This window comes from Trachinotus anak, unplaced genomic scaffold (assembly GCF_046630095.1).
Source record: "Trachinotus anak isolate AG129_WGS33_773 ecotype Australia unplaced genomic scaffold, CSIRO_AGI_Tana_v1 ptg000028l, whole genome shotgun sequence".
Classification (NCBI taxonomy): Eukaryota; Metazoa; Chordata; class Actinopteri; order Carangiformes; family Carangidae; genus Trachinotus; species Trachinotus anak.
In genome coordinates this window covers 8,271,971-8,284,546 of record NW_027273879.1, presented here as the reverse complement: position 1 = coordinate 8,284,546, position 12,576 = coordinate 8,271,971, and the positions used below count along the sequence as shown (strand labels likewise).

Below are 12,576 nucleotides of genomic sequence, written 5' to 3'. Positions count from 1 at the left end.
ATATATATATATATATATATATATATAAATTATATAAATAATTTGTGGGGTTAAAATTAGGTTTCCGGTGAGGGTAAAGTTCACAGAATATGCAAATAGATACAGTCAAGCTGATTGGAACCTATTCTGCTTCATTCTTTTATGCATTTGTAAGTTTTGTTTTTGCTGTTTTGTAGGCTTGTTTTAGCCTACATTAACTGTCAGCTGTTTACGTACCAATCTATAAGAAATGCTGTGAGTTCAGCATCAAACTTAATCTGTTACCCACTAAGAGCGTTCTCTAGCGGTGGAAAGAAACCCTTATTATATTATTTATTTTCTTCTACAGAAGTTAGCATGCTAACCAGCTAGCCTTGCCCCAGTCAGACTGTCTGGTCACTTTCCGATAAGAAGTCACTGTACTGTCCAGGCTGCCCTGAAGAGTAAGTGCTGCTCAGAAGGTATATTTATAACCTCTTGTATTGTAAATACAAGCATGGCTGAGACTCTTACCAAAAGTGGTAATTAAACAGCTGTTAATGCTAACTTTGGCTAAGTAGCAATACGAAAACTTACAAATAGCTACTTTGAAGCTGGATTCTTTTGGGAAATTTGGGCAACACATCCTACAATGATAATAGCCTATTGTTCAGCATTAACAAGAAATGTATGTGTATTATAGATATGACAAAAGTTAAAAATATGTGAAGAGTGGTAAAAACCCATCTAGGGTCTGTATAGAACATACAGACTTTGTATCTTTATGTTAATTGTGAAAATGTGATAAACATCTGAAATATATGGCCACTGGTTGCTAACATAATTGCTTCTCAAAAGCCAGTGAATAAGCTTTCTAAAATGAAATGCATAATAACTGCATACATGCAATACATTCAAATGAGCAAAGGAATGAAATGAGACAATTTTCAATTCAAATATAGATTGTTTATGGTTTATGCAAGAGATGTCTCAATTCCAAATTATGCCGTGTACTTTTTATGGCAGCAGAACAACAACTGCTACACAAAGTTTCAAGCATGATCTGGCAAAAGCTAGTAGGGTGACAGACTGTGTAGTCTTCCACTACAACCCAGGGCACAGCCAGAGTTCTGCATATGAACTCTAGCCTCAGGCTTCAATGACCACAAGTCATTTTAATAAACTACATCTTTCTCCTCAGTGCTGAACCCATTAGACTATTGAAGTGAAAAGGTTTCTGATCCAGTCATAGGTTGTGTATTCACTAGAGAGTAGGAGGGCAAATGAGTCTGCGGTGCTAAGTTAGTCCCTTCTACAGTACATGTGAAGTCCTTAGCTTGTCAATGTAAAAAGAAAAGCTAGATTTTTTTTTTCCCTGTTCAACAGGTCCAACTTACTATGCACTATGTAACTTTTGAGAGGAGAAAAAAATGACAAATCCTATCTCTTAAAAATGAAGTAGAAATGATAAAGTAAAATGAAATACTGTCTTCCTCAACTGAATACAGCCTATGACAATAACATCTTGTGTTATTGTTACACTGTGTATAGCATTCACCAATATCTTGCATTTGTCACTTGTAGCCACAGTAGTCTCACACTGAGGTGTTTTTTTTTTTTTTTTGCCGTCTTTAGCCATGTAGGTTTGTGCTCCTGCTCTCCCTTGAATTTCTGCAATTGCTTCTCTCAACTCAAATGCTCTAGTCTAGACCTTTCTGTACAAACACCAGCAGATTTCTCTGTGAAAGCAGTGCCCTCACTCAAAGTAGAAAAGAGATTTCAAACATACAAGGGAGTGGAAATGACAGATGTGCTCAAATATGTCCCTCACAGCTTTAGCAAAATGTAAATCTGTCCTTCACACTTTTTCTTTTTCTCAAGAGCAAAACCTTCCTCTAGCATTTATATACATCCTTGGTCATACAGTGACTCTGTTGCCATTCCTTAAGCCTTGGGCAGTTAGAAATATTTGGATTTGTCAATTAACTTAAATCTCCAGTATTGTTTTCAGTGGCTGCAGGCAAATCAGAGATGTTAAGCATCTATGTCAAACTGTTCTGATGCTTTTTTTTTTTTTTTTCATTTCAGCTTGATAGCTCAGTTAAACTCTGGAGCATCGACTCCCAGTGGTGGTGTCTTTTGTTGGGAAATCTAAGATGTATTTGTTCATATAAAGCTTCAGGTCTCCCACGTGCAGTGCACGCTCAAGATGCGGTCATATGTTGCACTTCAAAATGCACATCCCTTGAATCCTCATTTTTGAAACATCCATCTGTCCCAGAAATCAGCTCCGGGTGGTATGAGGTAGTTAAAATGTTCAGATAGGAGAAAAAAGCAGGAGGTAATTGCTAATTATTTTTCATAATGTCTTCTGCAGATGGTGTCAGCCAGTAGTGTTGAGAGAAAGTAACTGACAGTCTTCGTCTCTTGAATGGCTGTTAGAATGGAGCATACCCTGTCATTACTATAGTACCGTATTTCTACACATTTACTAACAATAACTACAGGTCCAATCTCCAAAGACAATTAAGGTTATGACTCATGTCATTATTATTATTATTATTATTATTATTATTATTATTATTATTATTATTATTATTATTATTATTACAATTATTTTTATGTTATTTATAAATTAATCTGACATGATCATGACCAGCTCCTTAAACATCCTTAAAAATCTGATTAAACTCTTACAATGTAACAACCACAGCACAATTAGTGCATCATTATCTCATTACACCCTGGGCCAGTACCTCACCACGGGCTTAAAAAAAACAAAAAACAAGACATGATATATAAACCATAATATTCAGTGAAGACTGTCTCCCTAAATCCAGAGATAAACAAAGTGCTTAGAGAACAAAAACTGTTTGTGACAATACCCTGTGTGTTGGTGCCTAGTGCTTCCAGACACCACAGGCAGCGTTGTTTTTGCCATGAATAGAAGCCAAAGAACATTTACATACAAACAAATGAATAAAATCAAAAGGAAAAAAAAAGGGTCACGCTGTTTTTGTAGCTTCAAATAGTAATCCTGTCCTATACATAGAGCTTTAGTTTTAAAAATGGGATAAGGGGCAGGGTTGCATAATCAGTCAAAATCATTGGTCAGCTGTTGTGGCAAGGGCAGAGTTGGTGTGAAGCTTCACTGTCCCACATACTCTTCAAGAAGAGGTCAGGGTGAATGACTGGACATAAAAAAAAAAAAAAAAAATGTGTGATGTCAACACAGGAGACCACCTTTGTTTCTTTAGAGGTCATTTTGCCACAACCCTGAACCACAACCGTGCTCTTAACGACCTCAAGTTAACCTTACCTTAAATGTGCCTTGTGAAACTTCAAAACACATTATGTGTATCCTTAAGGCCTAAAAGCCATGATGTTCCACAAAAAAACATTTGTAAGGCTGTGCATAGTTTACTGTATTCTTCTTCTCTGTCTTTGGCTGCACTGACTCGCCTCTTTGCATGTTACTGCCACCAAATGTCAGTTAAGTGGAGTATTGTGAAACCACATCCCTGGTACTTCATGCCACCCATGTGATATTGCACACTTAATTGTGCATCCTTGTGCAAATGCACAGTGTAAACAAAACAGGGACTCACTTGCAAGTATCATTCCATAGCAATACTAGTGGTCAAAACTCTACAGAATACCTTTAATTGTGTGGGCAAAGAATTGAAAAAAAAAAAATTATATTATAAATTATAAACTCAGTCCGTAATGTTTCACTCAGTGAGGTAGTGACATGGCGCTTGACATAAATTCATCATCCCTATAACATCCCTTTGCTAGCGTTACACAACCAGTAGGCTAATAACAGTAAAAGAAGTACATGTGCTAGTTATATAACACTGGTTAAGAACTGTAACCATTTCTATTGAGTTCAGAGGAGGGAACCTCTAATGGGGCTCTTTACGCCTAACCACTCAACTTTACGTTGCCTGGGAGAAGAAGAGTTCTCTCCTTCCCTCTCAAGTGTATAATGACTCTTGAGATCACAAGGAGTAGGTGGCTAAAGAGAGAATTGGCTTCTTTTTCTTACTTCATCACTAGTCTGCTGTGCACATTTATTGGTTCATATAACTGTGGTCTTTAATGGGCAATCCAAGGATTGAGATAAGAGTGTACTGACCCATAACGTGAACAAAAATGGCCTCGAGGTTAAACGATAATATGATGATAACTCGCAGGTAGAGAGAAGCAGCCCGAGGTTACAAAAAAAATGAATGAAAGGCGAGACATGCAAAGAGAAAAGAAAAAATATATATGGCGATGAAATACAATGAGGTTGGAAAGGATGCTGCGGTTGAAAATGATACTGATTATTTCCGTGACTCTTCTCCAATTTTAGCCACCTGGTGCATCCGTGGCAGTGGCTTTCCTCCTAACTTAGACACATTTAATTATATTTTACCTTCATATAATGTTTCAGCCAAATATTGTATTTCCAGTTTCCAAAATAAGTGCCACTGCATGAATCACCCTCCAAGTGGTATACATGATACGGCAACTCTAACCCTTCATATCTGATATTCCTTTCCACTGTTTAGCAACACTATTATAGCCTAGTGTTTGACATTAAGTGGACTGCAAGATTCTTAATGAAAGAAGATTCCTTTCTTTTTCTCTGGTAACTGCTTAAGCATCAATGGTCCTAATTCAAGTATCAGTACCGGCACAAAGAAATTGTTTTAATTTGTTCTGCAATTACCAAACAAAAGGACTGGACAATACAGACTGGCTCTGTTCCACCTCTTTTCTAAATACAAAGAATCGCCACAGAATTATAGGTTTAATAAATGTTTTAAAAATTGAAACAAATATACCCCAATTAAACCAGCTTAACGTGTGTTAAGATCCCGTACAGTGTTATATGAATGAGGGGAAAAACATGACATGAAAAGTATCATGAATATTTCTCAAAGGCATTTGATTGTGAGATTACCAAGCTACAAACCTCATTTTAGAACAAGTGGAGCGACTACTTGGCAACGTTTCATGCATACAATTATATAATACAGGGTTTGAGGAAAAGAGTGGATTATCTTACTAATTATATCTTTAAAATGCAATTGGCAAAGTAATCACAGTTAGCTGCCTCCATTGCATCCCTCTGAGCTCGAGATAAGATAAGAGATTTGAGGGAGAAGCCATTTATATTTAGACTTGGACAGCAGGGGTGCTTAACTTTTTATTTTGGGAAGCACATCCAAAATACAGCAACCATCCATTACATAAATGTATCCCTCTTTCCATAGCGAGTTTTATAACTGGAAATTTAATGTGACTTTAAAAATAAAAAAATATGTGAAATTTTTTTTGGGGTAGTAGTTGTTGTTGTTGTTGTTGTTGTTGTTGTTGTTGTTGTTATTATTATTATTATTATTATTATTATTATTATTATTATTATTATTATTATTTGCCAAAATAACAGACTTGAAAAAAAGTTTTATAAAATACCAACAATGTTTTATCAAGACACATTTCTGTCCCTGCTGGTTTCTGAAAGTGCTTGTTCTCTATTATAGGCTATCTGAAAGGTGCTAATTGTTTCCTATATTGTTCTTAATTAGACAGCGCTTGTAAACCAGAGTAACACATATGATAATCATCCTCCTCCATTTACCTGAAGGGGCCATAGGTTATCTTCAGGTTTAATTACCACAAGTGTGTGACTGTAATGGTCTGAATGAAATTGGAGCTGTGTTGTTATATTCTCGTGTAGTCATGGAGCTGTGTTGAAAAGATGACTTTCTTCTTGATGAAGTTTCATAGGATTGACATGTTTTTAGCACATCTGGTCGATCTATCTATTGTAGGAAAAACAAATATTGTGTATGTATAAAAGTTGATTTAAACACGGCTGTGAGGATTTACTATTTCTTTTTTTTTGTGAGCTATTGTGCCAAAGAGCTGAAATACCTTCCCACAATGTAGACAAAGTCAGTCAACCTCATCATGAGATGTTTATGCAGTATGTAGATCAGTTGGGTGAGTCACCATGTGACCTGGACACTCCATGTCTGGATCTGGTTTTGACACACTTTAGGTGTGTTTACCCACTTTTTTTCACCAGTTAGTGAACTTTTCTTTAATTTAACTTCATGTTTGGTTGTTTTCACTCAAATATAATGTTTTTTTCACACCATCCCACACGCATTAGGTATAGTATATGTATTGTTTTAGATACAAGAAAACTATTCATTGAAAGTCTGAACAGCTGCCAGCAACAGCTTGCTTCTGCATTTTTGCAGAATGTGAGAATTCACATTATGATGTTTCAGTATGCTGTGTATTTTCACTTTTCAAATGTCCCCACACGTGTTCAGCGATGAGGATGAGGTGTGGTGACTGAGGATATCAGATCGCCCTGTCATAGCTTTGATGCAAGCTCCAGTTTGCTGTCCTGCTGGAAAATCCACTTAAGCCAGACGAGATTGAAAACCTCTGCAGAATAGAGTGGTGCTTCTCTTTAGCTGGTGTGGAGCTGATCCTGTGCAGGCCACCCACCACAGAAGGCTGACAAATCCACACGCCAAGACATATCTAAACATAGGTCTTACATGCTCTTAAGTTGTCATACACTCTCAACTTTTGTTGTTTCACCAAATGCTAAATGTTTAGACTTGTCGTCGAAGTAATGGTTTGGAAACTGCTACTCATGCTTCCATTTGGCTTTATGGATGCAGATGCTGCTCTGTCTCAAAGATGTCTTATAAAATGGTTCAGTAAGTCTGCTGGTCTTTCACTGTGGTTACTTTAAGATCACCCAAATCCTTGCTTTGGCAGAAAGTCATTTGAGAGATTTCCTCCGGTCTGCTTTGTCCTGCCCTCTTGTGATGTGGCTGCAGTTTTGCTGTGGGAGAGTTTTTCATCACCTTGGAGAACAACTCGGCCCCAAACTGTTTCACTGAGCTGTCCTGACATTGTTGCAAACAGGCAGATGGATAATCCAGGACACCATGCTGTTGCAGTTTCACGGCATAATCATATGGGGTCATTGAATTGTGATATTTATTTATACAAATGAACAGAGAAATATTCATTCATTAACTTGCTGAAAGGGATCTGTCATTTGTTATAGTCTGTTGCATGTATTATCAAGGATTGATAATATCAATTCAATGATAAACAAACCAGCTTTTAAAATTAATTATGTTTAATACATGTAAAATTAAACATTCATATCAAGAATTAATAGCTTAAGATATAAGTCCCATTTGCAGCCTAAGAATTTTATTTTCTTAAAGGATTCTTTGCAGCCTCGCCCATAAACTAATTTAATTGACATGAAGCATGTAAGTAAACCACAAATCATGTGTAAAAAGCATTTAAAACAGTGTGTAAAAGGTGTTAATCAAGCATGGGAATGAGCAAATGAGCAAACCACTGAACTTCTCTTACCTCCCAGGGTGGCTGAGATGAGAATGTGAGTTCCATATTTCTTAATGATGGTGTCAATGAACTGCTGAGTAGTGGGTCTGCGGCCCAGCAAGCGAACGCTGCGCTGGAACTCAGGCATGAGTGGCACGGGATTCCGGATCAGGTCCCTTCTCTCGATCGCTGTGTTCCTCACCTTCCAACGTGCAAATTCCCTGACAATCACAGGAAAAATAAATAAATAAATAAAAACAACAGCTGCTTACACCACAATTGCTGTTCTTCCAGTATATGGAACTACATTATCAACAATGATAGTAAAACAACATTAATTCCAGTGCACTAACACATTAATTAGCCAGACTCTATCTCACCAAATGCATTTGTGGGAAAACAATACACATCTGGTGGATGCACTGTGGCCTAAGCTGTCAGATGATGACAAAAAAAAAAAAATACTGGAATATTCTTCACTATTTAGGAAGCAGGTGTGAAAATTCACACTAAAGTTACTTCTATGAGAGAAAAAACAAAAGCAAACATCTTTAATGAGTCTAGTGATAAGAAAGCTTTATTTTCTGTTGTGTCTGTTTATGCTGTGTTCATTCAAAACCACTGTAATTTGACCAGTATCTTGTGATGTCTGTAAGATAATTTTCTCTGTATGGGGCTCCAACTTGGATCTCGAGGAAGAAAATACAAAAATTATTTAGCAATATTGCAGCTTCCTCAAATGTGCCTCATTCTACCCGAGTTGTTTTTGACTGCAGTTAAAGATGTACTTCACAGCGTAGATGTTAAAAAGACCCTACGAGATATTTGTGTGGATGTTCATGATGTTTGCTTCTGCACCCACTGAGACACACATCAAGAAACCATTTCCACAAACAGACATTACAGGCATCCAAATAACCCTGTCCCTGAAAACACCAGGTTTTCAGAAGCTGTGTGAAATGCAAGAAGAAGACACTGTTACTGAGTCAGAGGCTAATGCCTAGCATATCCAGAAAACTGATAGTCGGTGATTAGGCATTCATGGAAGTAGTTTTCTTTTGTGATAGAAAACTGGTGATATTGTCAGGATGGAGAGTTGCATTCAAATTTCGATTGTGTTATTGTTATAAAACAAGCAGTTCGTACATGTAATTCAGTATATTTGGTTGTGCTGGGAGAGTTTCTGATGTATTGGTTCGCTGAAGGAGGCATCATTTCAATGCTAATTTAATCAGAAGCTGCGATGTTCATCATCAACTATTCTTTCTGTCAAATGCAGACATCTTTCTATTTCCATACGGACTGTGCAGATTCTTAACACTTCAAACACCTCCATCTAACATATATGTATGTGCATGGATGTCTGACTCTCACTTTGAACTAAGAGGTGTGAGTATACGTATATTAAGTTGCACACATTCAGATGGCAAAAGAATAAACATGTGCACACTCCCCACACTTCTGAAATGACTTATTTTAGTCTGCTGACAGGGGGAAATGTAATTTCCTGATAGTTTTAAAAGCATTTCCTCAGAATTTGATTTATTTTGGATTTAGATACATTTAATACAGACTTTAGTATATGAACGATGAATCCAATTAGTGTAAGTGTGTTACTTAAAGTGCAACAGACACTCCATCAGATCAAGCACCAACAAAAGGTTTCATCGTCTCACTAACTTCATCCTAAAAGCTTGCTCTAATTGAAATCTGAGGCCTCTTCAATAAGGGCGGATAGATTCAACATAAGGACTGCCCATTACACAGATGCAGATGAATATATATTGCACATACTCTCACACAGTCCACAATCCAAACCAGTTTGGAAGCTTTGACTTGTTTGTTGAGCTTTATGGATATTGAATTTTAATCCCACTAAAACATGTATTTAAATCATTCTTGAAGAAATCAAGTGGAGGTTTGCTTGCTGTCCACTTAACTTCATGAAAAATAGAACCACAATAATACAACAAAAGGGATTTTTCCTGCTCTCATGTTCATCCTAAAAATAGAAGTCAGAGCATTTTTCAGGCAGAGTTTCAAGAGAGAGTTTCAGAGCTTTGTCAACAAGATATCCTGCTAGCCACTCCAAAGTTCTGACAATAATTACTTGTAAAAAAAAAAAAACCTGATGATTCAGGGCAATAATTACAGAATACACATAAAGAAAGCAATTATGTAGCCTCAAGTTAATAAGATTAACTCCCTGAATCAGTTGACAAAGAGCTTCTACTATATGGTATTTTATGGCTCTGCACCAGCGATTGCTGTGATCGAAGGCCTTGTGTTTTCGGGTTGTCAGTTTGTCTACAACTGACAACTACATCCAGCACAAACATTCGCTTGCACTCAAGGATGAATTGATTGGAATTTTGTGGTCAAAAGTCAAAGGTTATTGACCTCATGAAACACCATTTTTAACCATAACTCAAGAATTCATATGGTAATTATGACACAATTTGAAGGGGCTATTTGTAAGTTTTCTCTGTCATCAAATGTGGTTTCTTGCTGGGAGTGAGTGGTGGTGATTGTCGCTTGATAAGAACTTCAGCTATCAGGCTATAATAACACCCTCTGAGGAGCGCTATGTCTTCAGGGCAGACAGGAGGCTCCAGTGAGTCAATAGGAAAGTGGCTGGAAGGGGCCAGAGGTAGCTGGTTAGCATGCTAACTTCAGTGGAAGAAAAGAAGTGACAGAAACAGGAGTTAACATTGGTGTTGCTTTCCATTGCTGGAGACAGTAAGAGAGGCATCGTTGTCAGTTCAGGCACATAACATGCACACAATGATTATAGATGTTTCTTAAAGACACTATGATAGACTCACCGGCACTATTATCACTCTATAAAAGTTTTTTTTTTTTTTTTTTTTTTTTAATTCTAAAAAGTAAGCAATTTGGATAAAAGTCACAGCAAAGTGCTTTATAACTGCTTCATCCAAAGCTTTCCTCCAAGTATTTCTGCTCCCAACCCTCAAGAGCTCCTCATAATGATTCAGCCATGAATAGGTGGGTCCCCTCAAATTGATTGGTTACTTAGTTTGTATTTCCTGACACGCAGTCAGCGATGTGTCAGTCTGCCTGAGCACAGCTTGACGGCAGCACTTTTTAATGCTCTATTCAGCACTCTACAGTAGCATTTAAAGTTTCATTCCTTTCTGCCAGTGGACTGTTACGTAATCACACAACTTCACAATGTAGCCAGCATTTCAAAGGTAATGTCTTCAGAGCTCCCTAAAAGGAGAGGGAAGTTTACATATTTAGAGCTGCCAGAGAGCAGGAAGGAGTGAACAACAAAGTATTGGAATGAGTGAATGAATGCTTATAATTGCTCTTTTACTTTCTAATCACAGTGTATTGTTTTTCCAACCAGATATTTGATAAACGCTTTTGTGGCAGATTTGCAGAAGTCTTTTTTTTTTTTCTTTTTTTTTTTTGACAACTTTGCAATTCCTCAACGTTGCAGAGACACAAGTTCTCATCTGGCGGGACAGGGCTCACATCTCATACTAGTACATGCTGATTCAGCTTCCACTCCTGTTCCATGGCTTAGCTTTGTAAGAGGTACACATTGCAGTTCTGCAATCTGGAGCAAACACTCAAGCCCAGAGAATTGCGAGAGACTTTTAGATTTCAGCAACAGAATTTCTCTCTTCTTATTATTTGCCCCGACTCTCGCTGTACCCTCCTCTGCTGCTATCTGGCTCTCTTAGATATCAATTCATTTTCATTGAATCCTCCTCATGGTTCTGTCACTGCCAATTATTATATAAAACTTTGTGGCAGCCATATGTGCTTGGACCCTTCTGCCCCAGATTAGGCATGCCAGCAGATGGAACCTGTGACATGATTCAGTGCTTTACTTCACAGCTCCAAGACCGGTTTAATGACCTATCAAAGGAAGTTAAGAGGAGATAAATGGCATTGCAGCTGCATAGGAGGAAAATGGGAACATAGGTGATTATTGCTTTATGGTGTTCAAGTAACTTGTGTGGGAGGGTGGGTATGTTACATTTGCTTGTGTGGAAGTGTCTCTGACCCACAGAAAATACAGGATGCACGATATGGATGTGGAGAGCCATAAATAAATACTTTCATTTTTATATACTTACTGCAAATGACACTGACAACCTTACATTTTTACTGAAGCATTTAATGGTGAAGCCTCGATACCGCTGCATGGTGGGTCCTTATGCACGGATAATGTGTACTTCTTGATCCCACACATTCATGTTCTCTAACAACCAACATTTTGGCATTTCGAACAAAGAGTTTGCTTGATGATGGAGGATTTTTTTTTTTTTCTTTGAAGAATCAGCTAAAGTCGGTTAATCCCTCAGTGCCCTCATTGAGACCACCATTTTATCTGATTCCCTTCCAATGTTTGTCTCAGCACAGTTGAGTTGAGTAAACACAGACAGCGGTTGCTAGGAAATACATTATTGTAATCATACAGCCAACTCCCTCATCTCATAGGGATCAGAATGAGAATGTTTTTCACCAGAGAGCATTTGCTCTAATAAATGTACTGGTCTCCTTATCATGTCCGCTTCTATTTTAGACCTTAATCAAGAAAACGCCTGAAGAAAAGTAATGTTTGGAGCACATTGATTTTAATGAAATGTACCTTTCTCCACCTGGAGCCATCAGTCTATACCAGACTCACTTATTACAGAGCAAATGCAAGATAAATATTAAACTCTGCAAAGAGAGAGTACCTCAAGGCAAGCAGAGGAAACTCAAGGCAAGTCTGTCAAAGTAAACACCTGAGCAATAAAGCCAGTAAAAGAAGCTTTGATTTGCTTTGGATTTTTCTGCATGACATATTGATGTGAACTATATATCACGTCTTGTAATGTCTGAGAATGCTCATGAACATACTTGAAAGTCATCTTTTGAGGATCAACTGGATGCAAACATATAACTGAGATGACAGAAAGAAAACAAATTAAAAATTTAATGGAATGTATTAACACATTTCTGCCAGTGTCCCAATTTTATTATTTTGGATTAATTGATGCTTACAAGGGGTGTAACGCTTCATTCACTGCATCAATGCATCAACTGTAAATTATGCCAATTCAACTGCATCATTCTGCTGGAAGAAATAAACATGATGAATTACTCTGACTTCAGTAATGATCATACTTGAATTGCTTAGAACTAAAATATCTGCAATTTCAAACAAACGATCATGCTCTTGACCAGGAGATTAAAATTTTGCTGCTAAACATTAAAGTT

The 12,576-nt window shown here is 37.3% G+C and overlaps 1 protein-coding gene across 1 annotated transcript in view; it reads right to left on the bottom strand.

Annotated features, from left to right (window-relative positions):
• The window catches only part of brinp1 (bone morphogenetic protein/retinoic acid inducible neural-specific 1), a 110,361-nt gene that overhangs the window by 52,919 nt on the left and 44,866 nt on the right, over window positions 1-12,576 (bottom strand). The window contains exon 3 of the mRNA XM_071466269.1: window positions 7,369-7,559. Coding sequence (XP_071322370.1) covers window positions 7,369-7,559 — 191 coding nt within the window. The remainder of the gene's footprint in view (window positions 1-7,368; window positions 7,560-12,576) is intronic.